Genomic DNA, 15,522 nt, shown 5'->3' with positions numbered 1-15,522 from the left:
GTGGCGTGACTAGTGGTGTTTCCTGCCTGACCTGCTGGCCTGCCTGTGTATGACAGATTGGGTCTAAGTCTCCGCAACCTACGCCCCTGATCGGGGGTGGGGGTGAGCTTCAGAAGGCTGTTTCTTATTCCAGGACACTATATGTAATACGTGCATTGTACCAGCCCTTGTAAGGATGATCCCTATCCAGTGTGTGTACCATGAACAGTATTGTATTGTTTTATTGATGCTTTGTCCTCCATGCCTCTGAGTTGTGTGCCACTACTACAAATAAAGGTTTAAAAAAGAAAAAAAAAAAACCCTCGGTAGATTACCTGCACCTTCTCCACGAAAAAGGATGCCAAGCTTTCACAGTGAGAGTCCGTGCAGATTTCAGGCGAGGTGGCCCGTTTTCCCATCAGATCTTTGAGCACTTTAAATATTAATTTAGATGGGTTAGGGCTGTTTGAAAACTCAGAGGCATAATATGCCGCCCGGGCTTGACAGATAGCTCTGTGATAGATCTTAAGCTGGGTGAAGTACAGTGATTTTAATGTAGGGTCGAAGGATTTCCTCCACGCCCTCTCAGCTTGCCGGCATGTTCTCTTGAGCTCGGCAAGGGTCTCATTATACCATGGGCTGCGCGTTTTAGCATGACATTTCGACCAGCGCATTGGTAGAAGAGAATCAAGAGCAGTAAGGACCCAGCTACATAACTGTTCATATCCCTGTTCCACATTCGACAGGTTGCCCAAGGGCAGTGCCTCCAAGATTTTAACGAACTCCTCCATTTTGAGCTTACGCCAGTTTCTTTTAAGGGTCAGTCTGTCCACAGGTTTAAATAGAGAGTCATCCAAGGGACATGACACTTTGACCAACAAATGATCAGTCCAACCCACCGCCATCGGGTCAGATGCCCTAGCCCGAGCCAAGGTGGTAAAGAAAGGGTCAAGGATATGACCTCCTATATGGGTGGGGGCGGTGACTAGTTGGTTCAGTTGCATGGCTTCAAGGTCCGCTATCAAAGAGCTAATGGGTAAGGAGGACGTTTGATCAAGATGTATATTCAGATCACCTACGATGTTATAGTTAGCACATCTAGGAGCTAACGAATTGACCATGTCAACGAGAGCAGCCTTGAAGACCGTGTCATTCCCTGGAGGGCGATAAATAAGCAGGCCACTAAGAGTGAACTGATGACTGACAGTAACCTTGAAAGAGGCGCTCTCGCACATCGGCAGATCAAGAGCTGTCCAATCCGCCGGAAAGCAGGATTTTGTCGCCATGGCTATGCCTCCTCCCCTAGAAGTGCGGTTCAGAGTAAATACCGTATAGGTGGAAGGAAAAGCCAGATTTATTATGGCAGAATCGGCGTCCTGTAACCAAGTCTCAGTGAGAAAAATGAGGTCAGGTGAGTCCTTGTCAATCATGTCACGAAGGGACTGATGGTGCTTGACCAATGATCTTACATTAAGGCTCCATATACTAAGTGCTCGCTCAGTGTTGTCAATACAAGTACCTAGGATAGGTTTTTCAATAGAGCGCACCCCGATGGGGGAATCTAGAGAGAAACTGCCGCAAGGACAGTCATAAGGTCCCGAGAGTGGGAACACCAGATCATGTGTACAAGCCAACAGACCGTCCCTAATGGAGAGGAGATCGGCGCGGTTGTACCTGAACGGCGCGATGAAATCCATGGTGAGATGAGAGCAGGAAGCCAGAGTCCTGTGCCCGCACCCGCTACCTCGACGCGGACGAGCGCAGACGGGCAGGACTCTGGCACGACTCCGGCTAAGCGACGGCGTCCCACTGCGCGGGAGAGGACGACTTTAAATAGGCGTCTCAAAGTACATCTCGAGCGTGGGGACGCTCCAAGATGGCGCCCGCAGGAAGTAGTACTCACCCAATCTAAAATGGCGCCCGCAGAAATCCGACCCGGACCCGCCAAACAGCGGTGAGCGTTCCACAAATTATGTGCAAGTAAGGGGACTGAGCCACACAAAGCAGTGAGTTAAAAGCAGGGGATACAGCAACCTAAAAGAACAAAAATACAATGAAGGCAGAATAAAAAGTGCAGCGCACTGGCAGCGCGACCTGCGCTAATGCAGCAAATGATCACAGAGTGAGGCGCAAGAGTCTGCCTTGAATAGGCGTCTCAAAGTACATCTCGAGCGTGGGGACGCTCCAAGATGGCGCCCGCAGGAAGTAGTACTCACCCAATCTAAAATGGCGCCCACAGAAATCCACCCCGGGACCCGGACTCGCCAAACAGCGGTGAGCGTTCCACAAATTATGTGCAAGTAAGGGGACTGAGCCACACAGCGCGCCCGCATTGGATAACAGGAGCGGGGGCGCGCGGTGGGGCTGTCAGGGGGCGAGGGCGCGCTGAGGGAGGCTCCATCAGTGCGAGCAGGAGTGCGCCTGCAGCAGCTGTCACTATGGTGCTGTAGTCTGTGGTCGCCGACCTCCTGAACAGGTACCTGAGAGATTACGTGCACAACTTGGACCGGTCTCAGCTCAAGCTTGGGATCTGTGGGGGTAAGAAAGGGCAAGCGCCTAATCATTCAATTAGGTTGACCCCGCCACCGTGCGACTGAGTCCCAGCCAGCAACGACACAGGCAGTGTTTGAGGGTGACAATAGCCACTACCAGTTCATGAGGGAGACACGGGATAGGCTGGCATATATATATGAACCAAGAGAAACTAAGATATCCTTAGACCTCCACGCACGTAAATAACATGAGCACAGGCTTTTACTTACAGTTGCAGAGTGACGGGGTTGTACACACACATGTGCACAGTAAAGCTGTATTTTAGTCGCAAACACTATAACACGAGTTTAAACAATTACGTAGTCCACCGCTCCTATTGGTTCTGTTTTCATATGCACAATAACCTGAGACTTCATTGACGTGCAAGAGTACACTCGTGTCTGTTCACACTCTGGTAGCATGGCCGGGGTTCCACTTGCCACTGTACAAGTTCAGAGGTTTCCCTTCACATGCTCGGTAACATGACCTTCCGGAAACTCGTAAACCACAATGACACAAACTTTTTCCATTCATTCACAACAACTATACAGTGGTCCACGCACACATGCCCAATAACCGCTATCTGCCACCCGAGTTTAGAAAAAAAACTTAAAGCTTCCACTCCTATATGCAGGGCTACAAAGAGCGTCCAGTTTTAAAGAGTATTCCCGCACATTTCCTCAGAATTAGGGACTTCAACTCCTATGACATATCTCAGCCTTCAACTCACACTCGTGTGTAGGTATTTAATTTACAGCGTGCAAATCTACCTAGTACGATGCACATATAGAAAATAGTATGATGAGAGACATCAATAGGAGAAGGAAAGTCATCTTGGGTTTATTATTAAGCATATTGACTGGAGGAGTTTGACAGGGTACTTAGAAGAGGCGGTACACATCACAAGTGCAGTAGGCACTGTCATGCAAGATAACCCACAAGTTCCAAGAATTCTCGTTACTCATCACCGTGGGTTCAGTTGAGGAATTAGAACAGGAAAATAAGTGGTTTTACTAGGACCTAGGCGTTTTGCTGCTTGTGCAATGGAAAGTTGAAGCATGTAAAAAACTGCAACAGAAACAACTATAATTTTGTTTTAAGTGTTTCTGTGTGTATTTGGAACGTTTCCCAATGTGCTTAGGTTTTAGTGCGCATGCGTGTTATTGTACGCATGCCCACTATGTACCGTAACGTTTATTTTGAAGCTTCCCGCGATGAGGCACAAGCCTGTGAGAGGCGTGTGCCACAGCGACAGACTGCATGGACCAGGCCTGGATGTTTAACCCCTGAGAAGCCTAGCCAGAGATAGGAGCGGCTGGTGAAATGATAGCATATGCCCCAGCCATTTAACTGACCCTGTGTCAGGCCGTTGGGGGAGAAACGTGGGAGGGAAACTGAAGGTCAAATTTAGCAACTTAGTCCGGTGGGCGCAAGGGGCTCAGTGTCCGTAACAGCTGCAAAGAGGGAAGGAAGGTCGGGCCTCTGTAGGTATAACAGTAGCACGCTATGTTGTAAAATGTGTATTACAGCTCTGTGCTCATGTTCTTCTATTTGGCATCTTAGTGAAGCGCAGACTAGGCGTAGACAAGAAGCACGTGCTTCGGAAAGGGCGAAGATAGGCCGACTCCCTCCTTAAGCTAGGTAGTCCACTCCTGTGTCTCGAAGACCCTGGGAGGCTGGGGTAGCTCAAAGTTCTGAAGTTGCTACTGCACAGTTCTAGTGAGCAAGGCAAAAGGGTTTGATGACGTGGATTGATTCAGCCCCTCCCCTTTTGTGATATAATTAATTGTCCTTTATTTTACATCATTAGGTGGCAAGGCCACACTGTGAGTATGGTGCCTACTGTGTATGTCTACGTGTAAGTGAATCTCACATAAGCAAGTCTGCGAAGTATTAGCTGAGGAATGCATATGGCCTCCTGTTTATGGATGTTACATGTGTTCCTCCTTCACTTCCTCGTAAGGGAAGACTTGTCCACGACGTAGCTTGTGTTATTTTAAGTAGTGTGTGTGTGCGTGTGTGTGTGGCTCTGTGTGCGTGGGTGTGGCTCTGTGTGTGGCTCTGTGTGTGTGGGTGTGGCTGTGTGTGTGTGTGTGTGTGTGTGTGGCTGTGTGTGTGTGTGTGGCTCTGTGTGTGTGGGTGTTGCTCTGTGTGTGTGGGTGTGGCTCTGTGTGTGTGGGTGTTGCTCTGTGTGTGTGGGTGTGGCTCTGTGTGTGTGGCTCTGTGTGTGTGGCTCTGTGTGTGGGTGTTGCTCTGTGTGGGTGTGGCTCTGTGTGTGTGGGTGGCTCTGTGTGTGTGGCTCTGTGTGTGTGTGGGGAGGGCTCTGTGTGGGGAGGGGGGACTGTGTGTGTGTGGTGCTCTGTGTCTGTGTGTGGCTCTGTGCGTGTGGCTCTGTGTGTGTGCGGGTGGCTCTGTGTGTGTGCGGGTGGCTCTGTGTGTGTGCGGGTGGCTCTGTGCGTGTGGCTCTGTGTGTGTGCGTGTGTGGCTCTGTGTGTGGCTCTGTGTGTGTGGCTCTTTGTGTGTGTGGGGCGGGACTCTGTGTGTGGGGAGGGCTCTGTGTGTGTGCAGAGGGCTATGTGTGTGTGGGGAGGGGGGACTGTGTGTGAGTGTGGGGGGGCTCTCTGTGTGTGTGGTGCGCTGTGTGTGTGTGGTGCGCTGTGTGTGTGTGTGTGTGTGTGGCTCTGTGTGTGTGCGGGTGGCTGTGTGTGTGTGTGTGTGCGGGTGGCTGTGTGTGTGTGTGTGCGGGTGGCTCTGTGTGTGTGTGTGCGGGTGGCTCTGTGTGTGTGTGCGGGTGGCTCTGTGTGTGCGGGTGGCTCTGTGTGTGTGTGCGGGTGGCTCTGTGTCTGTGTGCGGGTGGCTCGGGGTGTGTGTGTGTGGCTCGGGGTGTGTGTGTGTGGCTCGGGGTGTGTGTGTGTGGCTCGGGGTGTGTGTGTGTGGCTCGGGGTGTGTGTGTGTGTGGCTCGGGGTGTGTGTGTGTGGCTCGGGGTGTGTGTGTGTGGCTCGGGGTGTGTGTGGCTCTGTGTGTGTGTGTGGCTCTGTGTGTGTGTGTGGCTCTGTGTGTGTGTGGCTCTGTGTGTGTGTGGCTCTGTGTGTGTGTGTGGCTCTGTGTGTGTGTGTGGCTCGACTCTGTGTGTGGGGCGGGACTCTGTGTGTGTGGGGAGGGCTCTCTGTGTGTGGGGAGGGGGCTCTGTGTGTGGGGAGGGGGCTCTGTGTGAGTGGGGGGCTCTGTGTGTGTGTGTGGGGGGGGGGTGGTGGGGGGGGGGGCTCTGTGTGCGAGTCTGTGGCATACTGGTGCAAGTCTCTCGTACTTCGGTGTGTCTGGATGTGGCTTGCTGTGCCTGGAGTGTGAAAGACATCATTGTGTGTAAGAAAGACAGTAGTGTGTGTGAGAGAGACAGCAGTGTGAGACAGCAGTGTGACAGACCTTTTATTTATGTCACTCTCTACTAACTATTAACCACTGCTAATACTCTCTAATGCTTACCTATTGCCATTGTAAATGACAATACCATATATTTATCGGTTAAAAAAAACATTAAATTGGAAAAATGACATTTACAATGCCAATAGCTCTAACTTTAACAAAGACGAGACCATTGCATTGTAAATGCTTGTTCCCCTTTGAAAATAGTTGACGGATTAAAAAAAGTACCTATGTGATTTACATTTGTGCTGCTTCATTTTGAATCGACTTTTATGTAAAACAAATTATTTTGCACAGGTTCTAAAAAGATAATAAATGCCCTTGGTGACAAATTAGAAGCATCTTTTCTTTCCACATTTGATACCTCAAACGAACCATTTTTGTGTGACAAGACCACAGGCGGCTTGTTCTCGAATGTATTTTCCAGTGATGCTTCCCAAGCATAGACACCACGTCAAATTTTCAGCTCCCCATAATGGGACTTGATAAGTTGTTTTACATTTTGCTTCATAGGCAATTCACTGCTTTTATTTTCATGACTGTCGATTTATCTCAATGTTAAGTATACTGTTCATTGTTTGCAAGGCTTATGAGGACGTTTAGAAAGATTCTCGTGTTCTTCCTTTTCCCCTTCAGATCCGGTTGTTGCTTCTCTAGCCCAAGATATCTTCAAGGAGCTGGCGCAGATAGAAGGGTGCCAGGGACCCATGCAGATGAGGCTCATCCCGACCCTTGTCAGCATTATGCATGCTCCTGTGGATAAGATTCCCCCTGGGCTTTGCTCAGTAAGTACTGTGTTGTTGTGAAATGAAGTCCAGGCACTAGCACATGAAGTCTGAATGATGAAATAGTCTCTCAGTGGAGAGTAATATTTTGGTGTGTTTGAATGAGGTAAGGATGTGCTTGAGGTCAGTTGTCTGGCCACCTCCCTCATAACAATTGAAGTGTGTTGTGCGCTTTACTCCACTGTACAGTCTCCTTTCCTCCAGACTCCTGGGCTACTGTGTACCAACAGGTCATCTTTCTTCCCCTGTTAATGGCAAAATGCTTGCTCCAGCTTTACAACACTGCTGTTGTGTTAAAAATGAAGCCTGACTGCATAGACTGAGACCGGGCTGGCAGTGTTTGCCATTCTTTGGGCGTGATGCTCTCTGAGAGTGCTGGCCTCTGAATCGTAGCTAGGATCATGGCATTGACGGCTACTTTTACCAAGATCACTTTGTGAATCTTCACGCTGTTCTCCTCATCTTATTATCCCTCAGTTGGTTCTGAAATAAACCGTAACATTCCTTTACACATATGCAGGACTCAAACGTTACTTTAAACATCTATTTTCAGTTTAAAGCCACTTAAGTAGTGACAACTTGCCGAAAATGAGTTACATTTGTATTTGTTTTTAAATGACACCAGTCGAAATAGACTTGTCAGTGGTAAAGCTGATTTTACAGAATACACCATATTATGGCATTTTTAACCTAAAAAAGTAAATGGACAAACGGTGCTCCTGTACAAATACTGTAGAGTAAGGATTCCGTTAGCTTCCCTCACCAATATCTCATAGAAAGATGGGCGAAATATATATTTGTGTCTGTCTTGTGGAGATGCGAATCTCAGCTGTAACCTTCCAGTTTGTTGTGTGATCCATATTTGCCTATCTGTGGCAAGAAAAAAGAGTGAACTGCATGTATTGATTTTGAGCAGTTTGATGAACCGCAGCGGAATGACCTTCCTGGGTGACTTGCAGCCAGTTCGTGCAAACACTAGATATTCAGACTCTGATTCCCTCAGTAGACCGTGTGATTGTGTTGCATGAAACATGGCAGCCAAAAAGATAATCACTGATTATACCGCATTCCTGAAAGAGTACTGTAATTTCTTTTATTTAACTTTTCTACCAAAGCTACAAGCCAGACCAATGGTGCTGTTGGTTTCATTCCTTATGTAACCTATTACACACAAGATCCTGATCTTTTCTTTTTCAATAGGAGAGGAAGATTTAGAAGTAATGTGCTCTAGATTCAGATGATCTGTTTTCACAATACACTCGACCTCCAGATTATTTGCTCCTCTTGTCACGTATGTAACAATGCAGCATATTGGTTACAACATCTAAGGCAAAGCCCTGTATCAACGCATTCAGTAGTAAAGTATATCACACTTCTGGGATTTGATCTATGAGAGCAGCTAGCTCTTCTGCTGTTCGCAGTAATTATGCCTTCTAGGACACACAGCAGCGATTGTGAAACTGCTGCCTAGAGAGAAAATGAAGGATGGTAATAAAATCATTAAGGAAAGAAAAGTCACTTCACAGTGATACTTCACTACCAAAGCAAAAGGTATGATAGATCGTTCTGCTCATTACTAATGCTATGGGCAACCTATCAATAATGATGGTGATGAATAACACAGGGGAAGATTTAGATTTAAGATGGTTATGGGAAGAGCAGCTACTGTAGTGGAGGGTCTTGCTCTGTAAATATAAAAACATTCAGGATAGTAAGTTACAGGTACTAATTATTGACAAACTTGAGGCCAGAGAATAATTACTCATAAATTGATCTTCTATAATTAATCTCAGTGACTAATTGACCTAAAACATTAGGTACCACCTCAAAGTTAGAAAACTTTATCACGTTGTTTCCAGTTAATCCTTCCATCTTCAACACCTTGAATCAGTGAATGGATAGCTTTCTCTTGCCTAAAATGGACTTTGATTCTTTCCAAGCTGACTTGCCATACCTACCTTGTCACATACAAGAGAGCACCTCTTTAGAAGGTAGATTTATTCAGAGAGCACCGTGAAAGGGCATATGCAGTGTGAACAGGTTTCATTCAGGGAACACATCAATGTAGACAGTCAGATTTCTAAAGACAGGATGGGTCTCGAAAAACCTTCCAAGACTGTATATTTATATTCTTGCACCTTTACAAGCCATTGGGAGAATTTGTCAAAAGTTGTTTAGGTCCCTTTATTACATAGACAGAGAGGGCTTCAGAATATCTTGCTCTTCTGAGGAAGATTGATTTTGTACATTTGCCTGTGCCAACATTGACCTCTTTGTTGCAGTGCTATAAGAAAGGTGGGCAGGCAAGGGGTAGTGAAGGTCAAGGAGATTGAGTGGATGTACTCCTTTCTTTCCATCATCAAGGCGTACGTTTTTGGTGTTTCAAACATGGAATGGGCAGATTAGTCATTCATATTTTTTTTCTCTCCTCAGACTTCCATCGACATCTTGACAACTGTGGTGAGAAACACCAAACCTCCCTTGTCTGAACTGTTGATTTGCCAGGCATTTCCCGCAGTAGCACAATGCACTTTGCACACAGATGACAATGCCACCATGCAGGTAATACTTAGCATTGGTGTTTCTGGGGTACGAGTTTTTAATGAATGTAATAACTGAAGGAGGTAAGTGATTAAACGTGTTTTAACCTGCTTTTGGTAATCATTGACTGACTTCTAGGAACTGTTATCACAGGGAACGAACCTACGAGGACTTAAAATGTCTTGCAAAAGTTATATTGTATTTTTCTTTTACTTCTGTATGAAAATGTGATCCTGGAGACTACTTTGTCCTCTTTGTTAGTTATCTGTAGAGCCATTCTCTGTCTTTAGTAAGCTTCAGAGGCAGTAGTAGCTCCATGATTTAACAAGAGTTGTGGTCAATAAACTCAGTCTCCCCATGACAAATGATGTGGATATCATGCCTGAGCACTAGAGCAGCAGAGGCATAGGCTTTTTGTTTTTCTTTAACCATGTCAAAAGTTTAGTGTCCATGCTCAATAACTATCATGCATTTAATTATTTTTTACGTAGCTTTTGGTATAAATTGATCAGAATCCTAAATGCAGTGTGTCGTAACACTTGACGAGTACTTTTCTAAGAGTTTAGCAGTCATAAAGTGGTGTTACAATTATAAACCTCACTAGACTTGATAGGTGATGTGTACAACGTGTGGGAGACGCTATACATATTAAACATTAATGCAAACGTTTTATGAGATCAGAGAATGACAAATATCTCTCCAATGTGAGTAATATAGTCTTTATTCTCCATGTCGGATGCTTTTTTTGTGAAAGGAGCATTAATAAAGGGAGTTTTATCTGTAATGAACCATATATTATAAATTAGTCTTTATACATCTCATCCTTGAGGGAAATGTGTTTATATAATTTAGGGATTAGATTTTGTACACACATGTGAATCTTGCTATAAAAATTGATCCCGGTAGTGAAGATCTTGGATTACTTCAAATGGGTCGTTACAGAATACAATTTGAAATGTGTGAGAAATGTGTTCTCCTCGAAAGATTAAGTCTAAATATGTTTTTAAATCGGAGTGTCGTCCTTGGGCAGTGCTAAGTGTTTTGTTTCTGCAAGAAACTAGAAGTTTCTAGAATAGGCGCTCTGGAATTCAGATGGATTGTCTTGCACATGAAAAATACTGTAGGAAGGGATGTTCCATTGGAAGCCATTGAAAACATACCTCTTCCCTTCTGTGTAGACCCCCTTGCTATGTCCAGACTCTTAGCTCCCCTTCTTGATGCCAAGTGCAGCTGATACCGCAGCACGGGGGCACACTAGCCTAGTGTAACCAGGCGCTTTATAAATGTGATTATTATTATTGTAATGTCAAGTAGGTGAAATTCACGCTAAATGTATTTATTTTGGAAACCATGTGGGCTACTGCCTTAAGTGGCGGGGCTTGATGTGATTTGGACAAGCCAGTGGCATATTTCCCTAGTCCCTAGATGATTAAAGTTTGAACTGCTACATTCATGCCTTGATTAAGGAGGAATGGCTTAGCCGCAGAAAACATTTTACTTCCTCTTCACCATGACTTTACACCAGGTTACTCCGGAACAGGGAGTGGAGCTTGACGATCCTATAACACCCTTCAAGATTCAAGAGGCCATGTGCGCACTTGCAACAGGTGAGGCCTACGGGCCTGATAGCTTACCAACCGAACTCTATAAAACATATGCATCATTGTTGGCCCCCCATTTGCAAAAAGTATATGATGAGGCTCTAATTGCCTAATTCCTCCCAACCGCCCTTCGGGAAGTACTACTCCTCTCCCTCCCTAAACCGTACTGAGACCCAACTGCAATTGGCTTATATAGGCCCTTACTTAACACAGACTCTAAGTTATTGACCAAGATACTGCCCGTCACACTGGTTCACATCTATACAGACACTGATCCACCTGGACCAAAATGGGTTCTTATCAGCCCGTAGCACCTCCCTCAATCTGTGGAGGTTCTTATGAGTCTTGGAGCATGCTCCTCACCAGTGGCACTGGAGTGGTCCTTTCTATTAGAGGCGCTACCATGATACAGCCTGGGGTGTCGCTTTATCAGATTTGTGAAACTACTGTATATCTTACCACTCGCCAGTGTTGGAACGGGTGCCCTCATCTTAGACCAGATTCAGATACACAGAGGTACCCGCCAGGGCTGCCCACATTCCCCACTGCTCTTCTCACTTGCAACAGAACTCTTGGAACTTTCCCTGCGCTCATGGGGAAGGCCTGGGGATACCATTGGGAGATGGAATCCACACCGCTTTCCTATATGCTTATGATGTACTTCGGTATTTCAGGGATGTGAGCGCAATCCCATAGTCGGTGGCCCTAGCACTGAGCAGGTTTGCCAACCTCTCAGACCTAAAGGTGATCTGGGTGAAAGCATGTCTTTTGCTGTTCACGCCAGTGACTCAGGACCCCTTTCTTTCCCTTAGTGGAGTCCCGATAACCTGGCAGCCCACCATGTTCCAGTACCTAGGCATTCAAATTAATCACTCCTCCAAGGACCTATTCAATGGTAATCTCACTCGTGCAATTCTGTCGTTATGACTCAAGTCACCTTTTGGAAAATATTGCCATTATCGGTCGCTGGTCGGGTGGCTCTCATCAAAATGGCCATGCTCCCTTACCTCTTATATTATTTTCCCAAACTCCCCCTTTACATTTCACTCCCCCTTTTTCTGTTCATTACAATCATTTATGAGAGACTCCATCAGGCATAATTCGGCAGTAGGGTTACACTCTCAAAACCTTATTTTCCCTCCAATGGAGGCGACCTAGGGGTCCCCAACTTTGAACACTATCTTGCATCCCAGCTCGAGTGAATGGCCATATTGCTGGCGGGCCAACTAACTGCCGACACTGCCTCAAACATACTAGCCTAGTCCTTAACCACTATCCTTCATCTATTCCATACTTGCTTCAAGCACCTACACCTGCATTCCTACAGGAAGCTCTCTAATGTTTTTGATAAACATTTTTGTCTCCAGGGTGACCATTCCATATGCTCCGGTGACGACCCTTTTGGGAATTCCCTGGGGAAACCAGGTTACCTCCACCACAGAGCTGCCCCCATGGCACGAGATGGGTCTCCACACCTTAAGAAAGTTGTATAGAGATGGGACACTCATCCCATTTGACTCCCTGGTGGACAATGAGAGGCTCTCCCAGGCCACTTCCTCTTATAACTCACTAATTGGTGCGCTGGGGTGACCTGTCACGGGAATTACCTACAAACCTGTCACTTCAATAATTGCGCATTTTGATGACCGGCAGACACCAAACCTGTAGGCTTGCTAATTGCTTGCACACACATGCGCTGCCACAGCTCACAGCCCAGCGATGGCACTGCGAAACAGACATAACCCGCCCTTGCACCTACAAGGAATGGTCCGCTATACTAGAAAGCCCTGTTCAGGTCCTAGGGAACTCTCTCATCTGGCTTTTTTTTTTTCATCTACAGAGTCTGCCTTACCACCGACAGGATTAACCTCTATTTCCACCACGTGGACGCTGCTTGTCCCCATTGTAACTTAGTAGATGCAGAATTAATACACATGCTGTGGGCATGCCCGACCTTACACCAGTACTGGCAAGGGGTCATCACACCTCTATCTGAATGCATGGGATGTCCCCCAGGCATGCTTCCTGGGGCTACAATGCAAGGACAAAACATATAGGGATACCTCTTGTTTCTTAGACTTGGGGTTACTACTTCCTGTACGTCTGATTTCCAGAAAATGGTAATCACCTACGCCCCGTGCGCACACTCTGCCTGCGTCTTATCCACCATTACATGGGCACAAGTGGAGACTACAGCCTTGCACAAAGAAGACACCAAAGGCCTTTGCAAATATCTCATTGCTACAAACTGGGATACCATATTAGTCGATACGTACAATGCATCGGTCCACTCACTGGACCCCAGGGCAGACACACAAACACCTCGGCCTCCACATGCCTGCATGAAGCGTACCCCCCCCCCCACCCCGTATCAGACCCCCACCTTCAAAGAGCACCTCTCCCATTCGCGGTCCAACACTCATATCCCCTCCAGTCCCACCAACCATGACCTCACAGCTACATACTCCTCAATCAGGGACACACCTACCACCCCTGATCGCCCATCTCCCACCCACAACCCCTCTATCCCAGTTCAGCACCATGCAGTTGTAACACACGCCTCAAACACAGACACAGATCGCTCCCCCTCATACACCACTCACACCCACACCCCCTCTACCAACCCCCAGACCTCCACACATACCATCAACCCTCCTCTCACACCAACAGCGGGCATCAACACTCCTCACCCCTGACAGCACAGCTCTCACCCACAACACACCTAACCTAGTCCAGCACCAGAACAACATGCACTTCGACAAATCCCCCCCTTCACCCCCCCCCCCCATTCTCAGTCCCCATTACCCTCTAACCAACCACGCAGAAAACACCTCCTCTCTTAATTTAACTCCCCCTCCCCACAACAGGACCATCCCCTATCCCAGTTCCCCTCCGACTCTCAGCCCCCATTACCCTTCCTGCTCCCCCACCACGACTGTCTCCCAGCCTACACACTGACCCCCCCCCGCCTACCACCAATGCCCTCACTCATACCACCAACACCCTTCCTACCTCATCCACACCCCTCCCGCCCAAAACCTCTCTCCTCCCTAACACCTTCCTGTACACCAACACAACGCATACCTCCTCGAACTCCAGTCCACGCTCCCACCTGCACACGAATTCCCTGGTCAGCCATTCACCTCTGACTGCCGCCCCCACCTCCACCACCTACCCCACGATGGACATCATCATGGCCACCCTCAATCAGATCAAAGAAGACATACACAACATCAAGGAACTACTCGCCACCCACCCCATGCCCCCCTCACCCACCTCCCCTCCCAACTTGTCCCCTACCCCTCCAGCTGACTCCCTCACTCAACACGCCCCAAACCGGGTGTCAATCCCTGCTCATAGGCGCAGCAGCAACTGCCCTCGTCCCCCTCGTCGTCCCTACAACCCATCACACAACTACACCTCCCCGCCCAATGGGTCCCCCACCCTTCCGACTAACCCTCTCACTCAACTCTCCCCCAACCTGACCTCACTCCCAGCTAGCAATCGCAACAACCGTCCTCGTCGCACCCACAACTCTACCTCTGACCATGACACACTCACCCTTCTCCGCTCCTACGACCCAGCCCCCCAAAATCACACAACCACCCCACACCTCAACATTCCCACGATACACTCAAATCCCCTTAGACCCCCCACACTAAACAGCAGATTCTCCATCCCCAATAACCTTAAAGTCCCTCTCTCTAGAACCTTCTACCACCCTCCTCACACCCCGTCTCAAATGCACTCTCCTCAACTGCAGATCGGCCTCGAAACATTCTGCCGCTATTGCTGATCTCCTCTTATCAATGGACCTTGACCTAATCATCCTGACCAAAACCTGGCTAACTGAATCTTCGACACCTATAATGGACATTCTGGTTCCTCCCAACTACCACATTATCAGGCTAGACAGAGCAGGCAAATTAGGTGGTGGAATCGCATGCATCTACAGGAATAACCTCTCTGTTCAGAAAGTCAATTCTACCTCCCTACCATCCCCAACATCCTGGGAATACATCTGCCTTGACATCTTCAGTGAGGGCAAACCGATATGCTCTCTTCACAGCATCTACCACCCACCCAGGGACAACTTCACCTTTTCCCAACAAATCATGGATATAATCTCAACCAATTCCGGTCGGCACCTCACCCAAATATACCTTGGTGACTTCAACCTCCACTGGAACGATTGCAAGGACGCGGTGGTAAATAGTCTTAAAAACTTCCTCGATGCCCTCAACCTCACCCAAATATGCAACAGCCCGACCCACGAGAAAGGTTCTATCCTCGACCTGATCATCTCCAAAGAGGAGTCTATCCAACTCGAGTCCATCCAATCCTGCGACTGGTCAGATCATCATACTGTCACATTCTTTATCAATGAAAAAGTTAAAGTTAACCCGGCTCAATTATCCAAGCCCAAAGTCTGGAAAAGAGACATGAAAAAACTCAACCCAGGCTCTTTGCCCCCTAACAGGTGCAATCTCCTACTGCCACCGACAGGCGATACGGACGTTCAAACACTGACTGACCACTATCTCAACGCTATGACCTCCATAATTAATGAGACTGCTCCTTTGCAGCTAAAAAGAGCCTCTACTAAAGTCTCCAATCCATGGTACGACGGGAGACTCAATGAAGATAGACGAGACATGCG

At 47.5% G+C, this 15,522-nt stretch overlaps 1 protein-coding gene across 1 annotated transcript in view; it reads left to right on the top strand.

Moving 5' to 3' along the window:
- Positions 1-15,522, top strand: part of IPO9 (importin 9) — a 429,396-nt gene that overhangs the window by 289,459 nt on the left and 124,415 nt on the right. Inside the window, exons 16-17 of the mRNA XM_086923071.1 lie at positions 6,572-6,720; positions 9,154-9,282. Of these exons, the coding sequence (XP_086779197.1) occupies positions 6,572-6,720; positions 9,154-9,282 (278 nt within the window). The remainder of the gene's footprint in view (positions 1-6,571; positions 6,721-9,153; positions 9,283-15,522) is intronic.

This window comes from Lissotriton vulgaris, chromosome 5 (assembly GCF_964263255.1).
Source record: "Lissotriton vulgaris chromosome 5, aLisVul1.2, whole genome shotgun sequence".
In the NCBI taxonomy this organism is placed as follows: Eukaryota; Metazoa; Chordata; class Amphibia; order Caudata; family Salamandridae; genus Lissotriton; species Lissotriton vulgaris.
This window is presented reverse-complemented; position numbering and strand designations above follow the sequence as displayed.